This window comes from Paramisgurnus dabryanus, chromosome 20, assembly GCF_030506205.2.
Source record: "Paramisgurnus dabryanus chromosome 20, PD_genome_1.1, whole genome shotgun sequence".
NCBI classification, from domain to species: domain Eukaryota; kingdom Metazoa; phylum Chordata; class Actinopteri; order Cypriniformes; family Cobitidae; genus Paramisgurnus; species Paramisgurnus dabryanus.
The window spans coordinates 18,938,026-18,955,577 of NC_133356.1; the positions used below are offsets into that span (position 1 = coordinate 18,938,026).

General features: G+C 38.8%; 1 protein-coding gene across 12 annotated transcripts in view; it reads right to left on the reverse strand.

The window, feature by feature from the left end:
- The window catches only part of usp54a (ubiquitin specific peptidase 54a), a 45,780-nt gene that overhangs the window by 20,310 nt on the left and 7,918 nt on the right, over positions 1-17,552 (reverse strand). For 10 of the 12 annotated variants that reach the window (XM_065296878.2, XM_073812804.1, XM_065296879.2 and 7 more), the window contains 4 exons: positions 9,827-10,407; positions 2,889-2,981; positions 1,894-2,028; positions 600-713 (listed from right to left, as the gene is read on the reverse strand). In XM_065296878.2, coding sequence (XP_065152950.1) covers positions 600-713; positions 1,894-2,028; positions 2,889-2,981; positions 9,827-9,973 — 489 coding nt within the window. In that variant the 5' untranslated portion in view covers positions 9,974-10,407. Of the gene's footprint in view, positions 1-599; positions 714-1,893; positions 2,029-2,888; positions 2,982-9,826; positions 10,408-16,123; positions 16,294-17,552 lie in introns of those variants that run through there. The other 2 variants (XM_065296877.1, XM_065296884.2) reach the window with 2 other exon arrangements.

Below are 17,552 nucleotides of genomic sequence, written 5' to 3' on the forward strand. Positions count from 1 at the left end.
GTTAGAGCATAAATAATACCTGCAAAATTATAAAGCTTAAAGTTCAGTACCAGGCGATATATTTTCTTTAACAGAATTCCCCTTTCAAACCCTACAGCGAACGTCCGGTTTGGACTACAGCCCTTTACTTCCCGATTGAATGACGTCAATAAGAGTTTTTGACTAAACTCCGCCCACAGGAATACGTCAGTTGCCAGCTACGGCTCAAAGGCTCTGCTAAGCTAAGCTGCTGTCGATTCACAACACACTAAACAAACTACACAATCAGAACTCGTTACGTATTTCTGAAGGAGGGACTTCATAGAACAAGGTAGACATCAGCCTGTTTTGAGGACAGTGAAACAGCGGTATACAGATAAGTAAATTGTGTGAAAAATCTAGCGGGGGTTTTTTTACACGTGAAACATGAATGCATGTTATATTGCGCACTGTAAACACAATCAAAGCTTCAAAAACACAGGAAGAACGGGACCTTTAATATCATAGTGCTGCTTTTATTATCCTATCAATTCCTGTGTAATGCCCACCCAATATTTGCTTTTGCACTGTAAGCACTGTAAGTACATTTTCTCCATTTTCTTCAAAAGTTAAAGATTCACCTGCTCAAAGAGTGTCATGGCAAACTTCTGATGCGGTATGCAGTGTTTGGCTGTACAGATGTCCTCCTTGGTCTCGTCAGAGATGTGAAAGTGGATCCTCATGAGAATGTTCTCCTGTTAGGGACGAGCAGAAACACACCAGGTTATTGCTCAATTATTAACACTAATCCCAGTGAACCTACTGAAGAAATGAACAGAGTGTGCCTGTCATATCGGTCTCATGTTAATTGATTCTTGCTGTCCTGTGGGTGTGTACTGCGTCTGTGAATAACAGCGTGCTCAGCTCTTTTGGCAGAGAATAATAGCAGGTCTGCGAGACTTTGGGTCGGGGGCGGCTTGCGTTCCGCAGGGAGATGTTGAAAGCTAACCAAGCATCTGCCATTTACCAGTGTCGCCAGTCTTGCATAATGGCCAGACACCAATTGTGGTTAAGTAAAAAAGTTCGGTTTGTGTTTGCATTGCACTTGTCAGCATATTACAAATGTTGCTATCCCAGCAGTGCAGAAAAGCAGAAATAGGGAACAGGTTCAACATTCTACATCTCGCCTATTTAGTATCACATAGTGTCAGGGGATGAATATAAAAACAAACTTTACGGAGTGCACCCGGTCATCACGCCAATTCACTTGTTCACTTTATTTGTTGTGATTTTAAACATAGTATAACTTTTTTACCTTGTATAAATAATTGTATTGTATTATAACAGTTTTTATTTTAGGATGCTGGCCTATGAAAACTAGCCTGTGGCTAATTCGGGTTCACTTAAATTTATTGCAAATGTCGATACGTGTACTCTGTACCTTTTTCAAATAAATTAAATTAAATTAAATTAAAGCCACACATCTAAAAATATAAAAATGGAAAATTAAACTAGTCAACCTCACTGTAGGTTGACTAGTCCATGGCAATTCCCTACCATCTAACATCCTGCCAAAACAAATATAAAAAAAGATACAAACTGACAGGAAGACAGACAGTGTAGGAATGAAACAAACAAGGAGAGGGAAAAACAAATTTTGCCATATAGAGGTACAGAGTGAATAAGAAATCACACACGTTCCTTCTGTCTGCTTGCCGTGATTGACTCAAGGCAACAAAACATGTCAGATAGCATAAGCTAACAATGCAGAGGAATATTTCAGGATCTCTCTTTCTTAAAGAAAATCCACATATTTAGGGGAGAGTTACATTTGGCATGTGAAGGTACCATAAAGATGATGGAAATAGAAAGAGCTTGAGAAGAGTGGGAGGAACACCAATAATATATGGAGAGAGAAGTGCGAAGAGCCCTTACAAAACACTCGGCCGCATCATCCATAATGCCGAGCTGGAATCGCTGCTCATCCTGGAAGGTTTTGGCAAGAGCGCAGCGAAGAGCATCGGAGGGCAAAACCTTTTCGCTGCTGTACTGGAACTGTGCAAAGATGCTCTGAAGACACAAACACAATAACTCACTTAAAATGTTAATCAAAGAGAACATCACACCTCATTATACAACACTTTCAAAAATAAACTGTGGTTAAAAGGTCTGACTGTAATGAATCTGGTATTCAAAATGAAAAAAAAAATGGAAACAAACAGAAATGGGTTTCTTACATGAAGCTACACATGACTTATACAGAAATTCTACAGAAGAGTGCTTATACATTTGTATCAAGCAGAATTAACCCTCTCTTGGTACAATGAAGGCTTTTTCCAAAACAAGCTTTTCTGCAAGGTTATGCCAGACTGAAGAAACTATCAAAGTACACAAAGCCATTACAGGATTTACTACTTATGCCACTGACTTTTGAAACATAATGGAGCAAAATTTGAAACAGACACACTGAATAAAACAGGGCAAGACTCATGCGTGAGAGCAGGCGGGCAAAGGGAAATACTGTCCCAGTGTTAGCCAGCCCCCTACCGCGCTGGCACGGGGCTTAGGGGAGAGCTTTTTATTTTTCAGATTTGCTTTTGATGGAAAGCGCCAATGGCAGCTCTGAACCTTAAATGGAATTTAATATAAAATGAGTGGACAGCTTTCTTTAAGGAAAGAACAAAAAAAGGACTGAAAAAATATGAGCTTTTTTAAATTGTTCTGTATAAGTGATAATACAAAGGGTATCTGAGGAACACCATCATGCAGATTTATTTAAACAGTTTATCAGAAATCTGCTTCTGTATCTTTTATGATACACATTAGCCTCCACATGCAAATGCTAACTATCTATCCACAACAGCTGTAAAGGACATAAGACTCTTTGTGACACTATCCGTCATGAATAAAAGAAAGTCACACTGCTTTACCTTCAGAGCACAGAAGATGCACGAGTCCTCCATGCACTTGTGCGTTGTGAGTTGCCGGAAACTTCTGCGGAAGATATCCAGATGCCAGAGAACCTGTTAAAACATGGTGCAACATTACACTAAAGCAAAACCATTTTGGATGGTGCCTGCACACAGTCATGATATAAAAACTCGTGGCTAAAGAAAGCTGAAGTATCAGACACTCTTTAACAGATCGCCTAAAACGCCTAGAGTAGCTCTAGTCATCAAAAATGCATTAGGCTCAAAAAGCCCTCGTAGCTCTGTACTGCCTGCAGTTGACTTTTCACCCTTTCTTAAGTGTTCGTGTATCAAAAGGGGGAAGACTTCACAAAAACTGAAGACAGAGTTCATGCAAGTCGCACCTGACAGACTCTTTTCTCCAAAGAACGCAAGACCTACATCTAAATCGGACTTTCTTGACCCGTCGCATGGACGAAGCATTAATGCTTTATCCATCAAGATGTCAAAAGTGATACGCCTGTCTGCTTTATCTAAGAGTATGAAGAATGAGCAGGAAAACAAGCAGAAGAAAGGAAAATCTGAGAGTGTGCACGAGACACTGAAAAGTTTTCCTTTTGAAGAACGTGCCCATCTCTAGATGATGCGTGATGCTTAATGTCAGCGAAACAAATGAAGACCTGCTAGAATCCTACTGGGCAGCTCGCATGCATGCACGCACGCACACACACACGTCCCATCTGGCCATGCCTAGGAGGCTATGGGGGCTGACCTGACCCCACCTGCCTGTCATGACTTTGTCCATTATAGCCCCGCTGCTCATCATCCACATCTACACGCTTGCGTGCTAAATTATTAAGAGAGCTGTCAGTCCTGCTTAACATAACCCATCTAAATAAGCTGTCTGACTTTCCCTTCACAGATGTCTTAATCAGTTACAAACAGCAAGAAACTGACAATAAACTTCTACAACTAACAGGTCTGTAAACGGTACTGGTTTAGTTTGTTTCAATCGGTCTTGTGCACTTTTACTGTAGATGGGATAATGCCTATGTCTCTGGATAAAAAAACAAGAACATTGATCTCTCAGCCCATCTGAATGTTCATTCGACCCTACATAACATCTGACAGCATTTGCATGTCAAGCAGTACCATAAGAGAAATGAATAAACAAATGCAATGCTGGTTTGGTTAAACACAACACAAAACCTGTGTAAATGTTTCATGCATAAACATGTAATATGCCCAACAGAGGACTTAAATGTCATTATGCAAGTACCAATATCTTGCTTTAAACTACTAGCAAATTTGGCAAAAACAATGTCCTTCATTTGATTTCCTTGATTTCCATGATCAAACGTCAAATGTAAAAAAATGTATATAAATGCTTAAAAGAAACGGGCTGGATCATATAATGTCTATAGAAATCTATCAAATAACATCTAGTCATTTTCAGGAGTTTCCTACAATCAAAACATGTCTGGTCTCTGGGTGTATGTACGGCAGATGCACAGGAACATTGTGAGCCAATGGCCATGAAGTAGTGTGCCTGTGGCTCAACATCAGGGCACATAATCTTGTATTGATTTGACATTACTGATTTGACACTTAATAAATTCTGGGAATTCCTGTCAGGCACTTTTCCCCTGAGAATGTCTACAAAGTAAACCTTTCGTTGCTGAGATCTGAAACTGTCTGCTACATTTCTAAAGCTGCATGGGATGTGAGCGCCAGTATAGAGGTGCAGCCCAGGGACCTTAACAGAGGTACAGGTGTTTATACCTGGGCCACATCTGCTCATTAAAGCAATGTTCAGACTTATCATCATTGCGGCGCGGATGTCAAACTGTTGATCTGTAAGCGTACAGTCACACAGCCATGACTGAAGCTATTTAAAATAAATCTAAAAATAAATAAATCACAGCGTGATCAGGAGGCCTTTAGGAGAGGTCTTTTAAGATTTAATGAAGCTGGAACAGATAAACTGTGCCATTGTGAAGTGTCTCTGGAGCTCACAGTGAACGCTGTTTGAAAGATTAATTCAATAAAAGCGAGCAAAGCTGCACGAGTCCTCGAACTGGACAAATCAGAGACAGCCTCGTGGAAAGAGGGACACCACGACCCATTACTAACCATATTACACGCTTCAGATCCAGAGGACGGAAAGCAGACAGGAGGCAGGAATGATAAAACGCAGAGATAGACTGAATAAATGACAATTACTGTAACTGACTGAAACGGAGATGAAAGAGAAGAGTTACTTCCTTTAAATGCTTTAACAATGTGTGCGGTCATGTATGGTTTTCCCTTTACTGAATATGATCATTCCACACCATGTGTGGTAATCAGCATAAAGAAGCATTTGTATCTCACATTTAAAACATATCAGGGCTCAACAATACAGATTTTTTCCATCATAAATTCAGGGCGAGTAGTTTAGGTTTGTACTTTTCCTGTTTAGCTAATGTTACATTTGTGACACATTACAATATGAATTCTTAATGTTAATGGATCACAAAAGGCAAACGCAGAAGAAAATATAAACTTAATTTGTACGTGCACAAGACAACCAAGAGACATTAATCAGTCCGTTCACTTTCTCCTAACTCATTTAAATCGCATCCTTAGTGTTTCAATCAGGATTTTATTGATTGCATTATAGATTTTATTGAATGTCTGAGAACTGCATTGATTTTGGAGACATTTCTGGAAAACCAGCTTATTCCATTACAAGACATATAATGCAAAAAAAAGGATCACAATTTTAGACAAAAAGCAAATGGCACACCTGTGCAGTGTTACAGAGCCTGCTATTTACAGAGACAGGTGTGATGTCCTGATATCTGATACAGTTTATGCATGCTACAGGTTTCTAATTTGCTGCTTCTGCATAAATTCTGATATCCTGCATGAATTATGTTTTCTATTTAAGGCCAATATCTGAATAGTGTAAAGATGACAAATCCATCAGTCAAAAACCCTCTTTTTTATTCACCAGCAAAGAAAAATTAGATCTGACAGGTTTCAGATGGCTGATAAGGGTCACATGCTCATTCCCTTGTGATGTTTTTTTAAATGTATCTTCCTTAAAGTTAAATGTATTTAATAAAATCATTAATTTTACACCTCTGGAAAGCCATGCATACATGTAGGCTTCAAAGCACTGCTTATTTGGCTGATTTTTAAAAAATGTAAATACAACACATCTATACGGTTTAATTTCTTAATAAAAATGTATTATTCAAAGCCTACTTCAGACATATTTTAAGTAGGGGTGTAACGATACTCTGAACCGAGATGAAAACACATGATAAATCACCATCGGTATGTTCCAAGATACTCTCATGGAGTACTGCTTGCCCCCATCCCCTGCTGCCCCAGCCACGCAGCGCAGATGCACAAAGTTGCTCATGCTTAGTGATAGTGACCGTGCATTCATAGTGACCAAATACACATGGATTGACACTAAAAGAAACAATGTTCCATTATAAGTGTTTAAGTGATGTCACCATGAGAAAAATTAATTATATTTAAAGGCGCAAAAGAGGATGTTTTTCGCCGACCGAGAATCCAAAAACGGTTACTGAGTTTTTTAAATGAGCGCATGCGTAAGAACAGCATCCCGCCTTCACAGCTCATTTCTAGGGAACGCCTTCCTAAACTCATGCACGAACAAGTGTTTGTTTGCCACAGGCATATGCTGTGTCGCGTCAGTGAATTCATTGTGTGAAATGATATGATAATAAACACATAAGACGTTAAAACGTTAGATCAGTCGACGCTAACTTACTCCTATTTCAACTAGCATGTAGCAGACTGGTCACTGCCTTACAACTACAGTACAATAACAGCGTCAATATACCTGAATAACAATACAACAATAATTACATCCCCAAAGAAAGAATAATCACTGTTGCCTGTTGAGAAGATTTTTTGCGAACTGCGCGTCTGTCTTGACACCTCTCTGTTCATTCATTGCTCTCCAGCGTTTAAAAGTTTCTCCATTAATGACTCTGGTTACATTAAGTTACGTTCTTCTGACAATTTTCTCCTCTTCTCAGCGACTTAAAAAGTCTTTCTTTTGCGTCCTACTTCGGGTTTTTTCTCTTCCATGGTGCAAATTCGAGGAGGAAAGCAGGATCGACAATGAAAACAAACCGAAACTTAAGACGGAGTTTCATGCGCTATGCGCATGCGTCGCCTGTGTAAAGTTACTGGAGCGCGCACGTATCTCACAAGGATCGTAATGGCAGTGATTGACAAGCCAGAGGGCCAATGATGATTGCGATGACCGCAAGAGCAATTGGCTGATGTTTTTAAGGCCTTATCTTGTGCACAGATGATTACAGTATATTAATGCACAGTATATTAATATTATTACTTTCAGTGCACCTAATAAATAGTCTTTTATCATTTAGTAAAGACAGTTTCAAGTAATATTGCAAAAATGTATAAAACAAACATCCTCTTTTCCACCTTTAAGTTTACTCAGGCTGACAGTACTAATGTTTCTGTTTAAAGTCAATGAAGTTAACGTTTATAAACTAAACTAGTGTTATTTTTATAAGGTTAAAAATGAATAATGTCCATGCCATGAACCCTGCCCTCAAAGCAAAAAAAAACCAAACCAAACCGTGGCACCAACACCATCATATGAACTGAACCGTGGCATTGGTGTATTGTTACGCTTCTACTTTTAAGGGATTTTGTAATGATTTTCAAATCTTAAATTTGGTACTGATATAACAAATTCTAAGTTACATAAACAACAGACTTCATTTTAATAAACACACTGTGCCACAACTGGCGTCAAATGAGTTTAACTTGTACTGAGCACAGACTATTTGGATATAACATCTTTGTATAAACCAACTGAAGACATTTTGACAGATGTTGTAAAGTTCTTGAAAGCCTGAAACACTCACAAGCAAAAAGACAATGCCTCTGAAACATATTAAAGTTTATTAACCACAATTTGATTCCCAGAAAAACAAATTACTGTTTTCGCCTCGAGGTTCTGAGTTCATTATCTTGCCATATTGTTAGCTTCATAGAAACAGACAATCCAACCCGGGCACTCCCTCAAACACCCAACCCCTCCAACCAGTCATAACTGACACTAATTTATAGCTTTGAATGTATCATCAGACAGCTTAGCCCCTTTATTTCCATATGGCTCATTATACAGTAATCCAAAAATAGAGGTTAAAGTAATGGCAGGTTACTGTGCAAGGTAATTACCATCCAGGACAGCATGAATCTGACTGAGGGTCTACTGCAGACAGTGCTAAATCTAATGCAGCCTACACAAAAGACAAAACCACAACATCTGTGCAGTGGCGGACAGGCAGGAGTAAAAGGCCAAGGTACCATTCCTACTGATGCTTGAGTTGTTGCTTAAAGGAGGACACAAATTTTGCACACGAGTGCAAGCATCTGTTGGGGTTACAAGTCATTCATTAAATAAGTCTGTCTGTTAAGTTTGTAATTACCATTGCACACACAAGCAAAACTTACAAGCCAAGTATTTTTTAACATTCAACAGCAACGTTAACCCGCACACCAAAGACCCGGGGTCTCATTAATAAAACTGTGCGTAGGATCCTTACTAAAAGTCTATGTACGCACAAAAGCCAAAAATGGCATAAGCCAAAAAAAATTAAGACTTATAAAACAAAGCAATGTTCCCTTTACAGGGCTCAACGCAAATACATTTTTATACTGGCCCGGTCGGGCCAGTGGTTCAGGTTTTCACTTGCCCTGCCAAAATTTTCACTGTCATATATTTAGAAACAATAATTCAAAAGTCAAATATGATTGTATACATACAACATATGTTCCAACAAAAAAAGACTCCCAAATTTTATGCTTTACCTGTAAACTGACAGCAAATTATTGTGCAAAATATTGCATTGTATCTTTAGTCGTGTTTTACCAAAGTTAATGTCTGCTTCCAATATGTTAAATAATATACATTGAGTTTAGTGACTGAGGGTGAAGCACTGGCCGATCAGGCAAGTGACAATACTTTTTACTGTCCCGAACGTCTCTCACGCTTGCCCCGGGCCACCGGGCAGTCCTTTATGTTGAGCCCTGCTTTATAAATCACAGATCACCTTCAAGTGGGCGTACATGAATCTTCCTCAGATCCCACCCTTCAAGCCCATTAAGTTTTTTTATAGATCACAACCTTTGCATGGGAACTGGTGTATGCACGTTTCCAGCGTTATAAAGAGACCCTTGCTCTCCCATTCATAGTACCGCAGGACCCGCAGGACCCAATGCCACACAGGACAGGATTTTAAGGGTGTGGAACTAGACACTCATGTACGCATTAGAAAGTACCCCACCACACTGACTCACTTAGTAGAGTACACACAACTAACAAAAGTTCAGGTCTGAAGAAGCGTCAACATTTTATAACAAGCAAATCAGTCTCACAAGATTAAACAACAGTTGTTTGTGCCCACCTATGACCTACACCATCTCTGGCCAGGGTTTTGTTAAATAAAATTTAAAATGCTTCATTTAGAAAATGCATTTATCCAAAGCGACTCACAAAATTAACACAGCACTGCAAACAAATCATTTACATTTAGATGGATTCACATATAACCCCTGCATTTCTGTGATCAAAAACTCCGAAGGGAGAAACTAGGGTTTCTATGCGGATAAATATAACAAGAAAAGAGTGTTAACTTTCGCAGACTTTAAGCTATTCACAGTTTCATGTAGTTTCATCCTGTTGCTTCGACACACACATACACAAGGCCTGAACTATAAATCCGAAGCAAGCCTTTGATCTTCAAAACCTTGATCTGACTTATGAACAAAGAATAAGTGATAACAGATAAAAGCATATTTTGTGCGCACCTGTGTGTGTCTCATTTGTAACATGGTGAAGTGGGTGAATGAGCATGTGTTTGTGTTTAACGTAGAGTAAACACATGGGCTCCTACCTGTAGAGCGCTGTTCAGAAAGCAGCTGTTCTGTCCCGGCTCGTTGATGAGTCCTTTGCTGGGGGCGATTGATGTCATGGTGCGTGGGGTAAATATCCCTTGTAACCCACTGCTGCCAGATGCAAAGTAGTTTCTTTTCCATGACATGATGTAGGAAATCTGTAGCGCTTTAAATTGTCTCTCCTCGTAACAATAATCTCAAATTCATATTCCCATAGCGAAGCAGAAATGTATTAATGCGAATACATCCAAAACAGGCCTGTTAAATACTTCAAACTGCGGTTTGAAACACCCACAATTATTGAAATCATAAAAAATATAAAATTTCGGGTGTTGGCTCTTCTCAGACAGAAAAAGAAAACGCTCTCTCTTGGCCTTGTTGACTACTCTCTGGGACTTAGTTGTGGAATTTCACACTGCTGTATGAATAACATCTTCTGGATTTTGGGAGGTGTGGTGATCTTCACTGTGGCTTGCTTTACTACACTCAAAAACAAAAGAAGCAGTGTACAGACTGACAGCAAGTGTTCGTCCTTTTTCTTGCAAGTCTTCAGGGCATAAATCTTTACAACACTGTAAATCTGTGGGGAAAAAAAACAGAAATAAACATTAACGCATACAGCAATTTGCAATAAAAAGTGACCTGATGAAATTCATTTCATTCAAAGCCAACAATGCGACTTGGTCATGTCCATCGACCTCACAATGTTGCGAAGCATTTGCCTTTATTCAAATAAACAGTGCCACAATGAGAGAAGTTCATGTTGCTCTGCTAATTCACTGTGCTATATTTTTTGTCGTTGTCCACATTAGTGCCAACAATAGGGACGGCTACTACAACCAACAATTCAGGCACTCTGACCTCCAGCAATAAAATGACACGTATCAATCCCCTGAAGAGGACATACAGTCATCTCACAAAAGACAAACAACAAAGCTCTGACAACATAACTGTTGAATGTTCTTTACAATCTGACTCACTCAGATCTCATCCAGCTGGCTAAAATAACACTTGAATGCAGACAAGGATTTATCTGTTTGCGGCACTCCAAGCTAACATTACAAACTATACTTTGTTGATCGGAGACTGATCTCTACCAACCTCTGTGCTGGTTACTGCTGCTCCACCACAGGTCTAATAGGTCTCCTCACAAACACACCAGTCTGACATAACTTCGCAAGCGACTTGCATCTTGAACCAGTCTGTCACTGGCAGGTGTCTAGGTCACATCCTTAGAGTACAAAATTTTGTTTGAGCTGGCATTAAGCTTAAAAGCTGTAGTTTTCGAGCAGTTCCTCTCAAAAGTGTATCAAATCTGTCTATGTCCTAATGTGTCAGTATCTAATGTGCTTTAACAAAAGCTGACTTCAGTGCAGTTTTCAAGGAACAGAGCAGAAAAGCAGACAAGAAAGATCACAGGGAAAGACAAAGGCAATAGACAACATAATGACAGGTAAAGGCAGACAAGAACAAAAATGACAAGAGCTGAAGAGAATAGATAAACAAAAAAATAAATATTTACAGAGACAGACCACCAGAACTGAAAAGAGAAATTATACCAAGATGTGTGTTTACTCAGCTCTGAGTCACTCAATCTTGCACTACTGAAGTCACTGGATTTTGTGACTGAGTTTATGACTCTGAAACCGCATTGACGCCTAAGTCTATTATTTAAAAACTCCCTGTTTGTAAACTACTGGGTATAGCATTTTCTTTCTGACTATCTGCAATACATACACATTTAGGATTTGTCAAAGCTTTAGTAGTTAGACAGTAGTTTCATCACAAGATCTGTAATGCATGACTACTGGAACACCATAAAAAATGTGTCAAAAGTACACTTGATTTGCTTATCAAGGATTATGTTTCCATATTTTTACATGCACATATCTATCTGTTAAACCCAATCACGGAAAATGTCTGAAAAGTTCAGTGCCATCTGTCCCACAAAAAGGAAAAGCAAAAATAATTTTTTTTAAAAAACCAAACAGGTTTTCTAAACACTTCCGCAACCTACTGTATTTGCCTACCATCGGAAAGTCATTTTAAGAAATATTTATGCACGTGACAAATACCTAGATCAACATTGACATTTGGGATTTAGCAATGCTTTTGTGTAAAGTGCCATTTTTCTACTGCGTGGCACGACTCATGAGATTACAGTCAAAGTGAGATTATAGACTTATCGTTATAGCTGTGCCACCTCAACTACATGACAATCGTAAACGTGACCCAAACAAACACAAGTGCAATAAAGCATATTGACGGAATTGTGTTCCTGATTCTCGGCATTTGGATGTTTTTTTACTTCCGAGAACTCGTACAACAAAGCGCAAATGACATCACTTGGTTTTTTTGACGGCGCACAAGGGTAAACTAATCTTATATTTAAAAATGATGCTGGTGGTGACGATTCTTTCTGACCAATCAGTGAACTGCAGTATACATCTCACATTTTAGTATTGCTATGGCTCGCTTGAAACCTCAACAGAGGTGGTACTTAAAAAAGTAACAGGTACTAGGAACTACACAGTGAAAAACCCTTAAAAGTAATCTTTTCATTTTTTGAATATTTTTTGATATTTTACACTGCTAACACAATACTTTACAATTGAGCTACAGGAGCAACAACAAAGCAATGCATCATAAGGAGGTTATAATATGAAAAGTGTTATACAAAGCTACAAGATTTCAAAAATTGCTAGAGACAAAAAAGTGCATTATTATAAAAAAAAAAGAATACACATAGCACTTTTAAAATGTTAGTAAGAGCACATATTGAGCTGTGAACACACAAACAAACACTCAATATCCCATGGTGATTCTCAGTGGTTTCCACCTTCCTGGTAGACTGTAAAGAGCCTTTGCCTGGTCAGTTTATGGTTGAGCGGCAGATCGGATTAGCCTGATCAGACGATGGATTATCCTGTCTGGCCGAAAACAGAACTAGCAGTGTCTACAGTAAGGTACTCATTAGCTCCCAGACAGCGGCTAAGACGGTCTCCTTCGGCCTTGAAGTAGATTCATGTAAACAAGGGTGACCACATGGTTTGGTAAGCCACAAAATGGTAAACAAGCATGTCTCAGAGCTCCACCTGATGAATCTGGATTATTATTAAGTCATGCATGGTAAAGCACTGGTAATACTATTAAGACACAGCTAGAGGAATTTTCAGACTTATTAACTGAGATCTACACTAACATCCCCTTAAAGACAGACACAAAATGCATTACCATGCCAAACAGTACTCTTAATAATCCAATTTAAAAGATGATATTGTATCATCAGAACTACACCAGAAGCTAACCTACAGTTTCGAGCAGGCCACAATAAAACATGCTGTGTGAGTCATAACTAACCCTAAACCTGAAGTCAAGTGTATATACACTCAACACAGCTTAAAAACAAACATTTTCCAGTCATTTAATCTAATTTAGGTGAGAATTTTAAGGCATCTAAACTTTTCTGACAATGGCTCCCATGGCAGTTCGGCTTTTCACAGTTATGTAACATGATACCTATGGATCACCTCCAACTCAACATCCCACTTCCCAATACAAGCCTCTAATCACACATAATGCTTCAGTCTGGACTTGGACCAAAAACACACAACTCCACTTTCTGGCCAACAGGCTGCAATACAGGCTTTTAACTTGCACAGATGCTCATAGCTGATCTTTAAAAAGCATCTTTTGGCCACAACATAAAAAAAGATCTAAGACACAAGAGGTCAATTGAAACAAACTTTTCTGCGATACTGGTCACAAAGCAGAAAAGGGGAATATGTCCCAAAACAGTTCAAGACATGTTGATTTCATTTTAGGAAAAACACTGCATCCAAAAAAACTGCAGGTGATAAACAACCTTGACACAATGCAACACAAAGATGTCTCAGATTTATTGCTGAAAGTAAAAACAGACTCTTCTGGGAACAGCGATGCCCATCAAGCCATCAGGGTTGAGAGAATTCCAGTCTTCCCAGACGTCACCTCTGACGCAACTATATGACATTTTCGATCCACATGGGCACATTTTTGCCACTAATGAAGTCTGTAATGTCTCACTGCCGAGAAGCTTCACACCTCAGTCTGACACCGATGGCTTTGCCAAAACTTCACTTGAACCAGCAGTGAGAAACTATCCAACAGGGACAAAAGCTTGAGGGAAACATGTCGCCAGGCGACAGTGCGGTTGGATGAGCTTGATGGTCTTGGCACCCCATTTCTATTACTGAAAATGAATGATAAACAAGTCAGCTATCTGGCCAAAGTGTTGCTACAGTTTATGTTAGCAAAAGTGATTTGAAGCCCAGTTTGTCAGAGGCATTTAGCTTTTTTATCTCTAGATGCCAAATAAATAACACCAATTTGACAGCCTTGAATGCAGCGACGTTCAGAATTTTCTCAGTTAATTATATTAAGAAGATGCTACTATGCTTATGTAATCAGTCTTAACCTAGTTTTAAGGACAAACAAACCGTAAATGTTCACACAACGCAGATTTAGGAGGCTCTGGTTATTTTGTTTTCAGAGTTCAGGAAGAACAAAATTTCAAAGTTTAACAGGGTGATAGGAAACAGAAAGGCCCAGCCCTGTTAATATGCTCTCAATCTTCTCCAACAAGTCCCAGACTGACATCATCCCACAGCAGGAGCCTAGTGCTGAGGAAGCACAGGTCCAAGCTGGAGCACAGTTATTTTCCACTATACAGAAATAAGACAGGGTGGGTTGCCGTTGCTATGGAAACCTAGACCCGATGCTGTTTTTGGAAGGATGAGGTACAAGCATATGGGGTGGTCAAGCCAGACACATACAGCGTCCTTATGCTTATGTCATATACCAATACTTACATTGAAGATGAACAAGATGAGAAACAACATGCAAAAGATAAAACTAAATAGGTCTATAGCATGGACCACATACCAGGGGATCAGTATGTGACCCATAGTTTAGTCATTCTTCAGTAAGCATGAGCTAGTGAGCATCACTTTGGCCTGGCACAAGCAACTGCATTTCTCTCGAGCCATCTGTGAAGCTGTGAGGCCACCTGAATCTGGGCCAGTACGCTATGTATGAACCACATTATAGAGAAGGGCTGGGAACAGAAATGCGACCGCAAGGCAAATTTAGCTCGTTGGTCATTTACCACTGCAGTGACATCATAACTGATGGACATCATAATTTTTGCAGTAGCCAGGAAAAATAAACATTTTAAGTAACAAATAATCTAAGTTCATTGGTATAGAAAAGTGTCTTAATTGAAAATATTAAATCACTAAAAAATAATGACAGTAAAGTTATACAGTAATGCTTATTCTCGTAATAATCCAAATGCATCATTTCATTCCAGCTTATTCTCTACCTGTTCACAGCTTGTCATGTTATCATGAAGTATTATGAGAAAAAGACTTTCTTTCCCACGAGTTCTCAACTGTGTGTGCCAAAGCCTGTTAGTGTGGTCCGTTTGATATGGAGCTGACCCGACTAATAAGGTTTAGCCAGATCTCAGATCAGTGTAATTAGACATGTGACTACAGCTGACCTGCTAAGGTTTATGCCAGTGATTCTTTGGTTAACAGCCCAATGAGCCTGTGTGTTGTACTTATGTAATAACAAATAGTTAAGTAGCACACCGAAAATAAACCTACAATTTATGACGCATGTCTTCTTGATTGCAATACATTAAGATACATGTCTAGACACAGTAACTCAGCACATTTTCCTATCCTAAAGCTGTTGTAGTGCACATTTTAAAAACAACTTCAAGTAATTCAGTAAGCAAAATGATCCAGTTCTGCAGGTGCACAAGCATTATGCACATAATAGCCCCTAAGCAAGATAAAGTTCCGTGTTTTCTTTAAAGTTTCAAATTATGTTAAATGATCCCTCATTTGAAAGTTGCCTTCGATAAATACGTCTGCTAAATGAATAAATGTAACTTACTAAATGCATTACACGTTATTTAACGCCTTATACAAACGGCATAAAACTTCATTCTATGATGCAAGTCATTTACTTTGTAATGAAGTGCTGAAACAACTTTTTTTACGGTTTCTTTGCAAAAATGTAAACCACTTTTTAAATTCACTTCAATAAAAACTTTGTTCAATTTCTTTCCCTAAATATTTTTTCCTTTGTGAAAAAGTCAACTACTGTTTCCAGCTTTGTTTCACGGTGTCTCATAGGAATTGAGGGACAATAAGATTCTCTTCACAACCAAATCCCATGAGGAATGTCTGAACTAACGTTACGTGTAAAAGAACTGCTCTCAGTCGAAAAAGTGTTTGCAAACTCACCCTTTTATTCACAATACGTCCGTTAGAAAGTTATGAGAAAAACTCCGCTCAGTTGCTCGACTTTAACCAGCACCGTTAGCTTTAATTTCCCGGTATCCTCGCGCACTCTCCGGATTCTCCTCAGCACATAAATTACAGCGCGCGTTCATTCAACTCTGTGATAATGCAGAGACCGGACGGGTGGGGGAGGGGCGGGGCTATTACCTGCAGCCGCTGATACACACCCACAGGGGGCGGGTGAATTACTGAGTGCAAACCAATACAAAAGTACGAAACCAACTAGTAAATGCTGAACTTGCAAGTATGCTGTCCTGATTTGTATTTATGATAATCTGAAGAAAACAGGCTACACAAGAATGACTCCTGAGAATGTGGCACATTTATTTTGATGAGACTGCTGCTTTTCATTTTATTTCCTACACAGTAACTGGTTTGTGTATAAGTAACACAAAGCAATTTGTGATCTAGCTTTTAGAAATCAATACACAGATCTGAGATCTCCATGTTGTACATGAATGCATGTTTACCTAAAAGCACCCCAGTTAACAAGAGCAAGGGGTTTATTATTTCAGTTTTTAAAAAAATATCTTTATGCAGGAGAGACAGTATAATAAAGTACTTAACATTCTCCAAAAGTGAAATCAACATCATCACATAAAAACTCTCATATATTATGGAAAGAAAACTAGTATGGTACTTTCTGTATGATGACAATAAATAAGCAACAAACACATCTTTAAAAAAAAGCAATTTTACAATCCCCTAACTGGCAGCCTGCTGACTGAATGTAATGGTGAATGTAATTACATGGTATGGGGCAAGCTACTTCCTCCACCCAGAGAAAATTAACAGGACCATAAAAGTACAGCTTGGAAAATAACCAGTAACTCCCATCAACACTTATGATTAAAAATGTTATATGGTGTCATTGCTGAAAAACTATTTAAATCAAAAAGCAGAAAATTTACTAGTACAGTATGTTTACAGTATAATGTACAATACAACTAAAATGGAATGTACTACTGTGCATCAGTCCTATTGTCACCAGTTATAGCCAGACAGAAACTGATGAAATGTGCGTGCAGATTTTCCATTATCTGATCATGGAAATGGATTAACTGGAGTATGCAATGCTTTTTCAGAGTCAGACCTAACGCTTGGTTTTCAGTGACAACATAGAGGAAGGGAGGGCAATTCCACAATGAACTTTATATTTGCACATATAAAAATTCAAGTCTTTTCGAAAAACAGACTGATGTGGTAACAGTAATGAAGTTTTAAGCACTGAAAGAACTTTTGACCACAACAAACATCAGATGTCTTTAAACCATGATGAAGACCAACAGACACACATGCATGGCATTACATTACATTTCATCCCTGAAATCTACGCCTTGACAACTATTTCATAACCTTAACAAAGAATGTT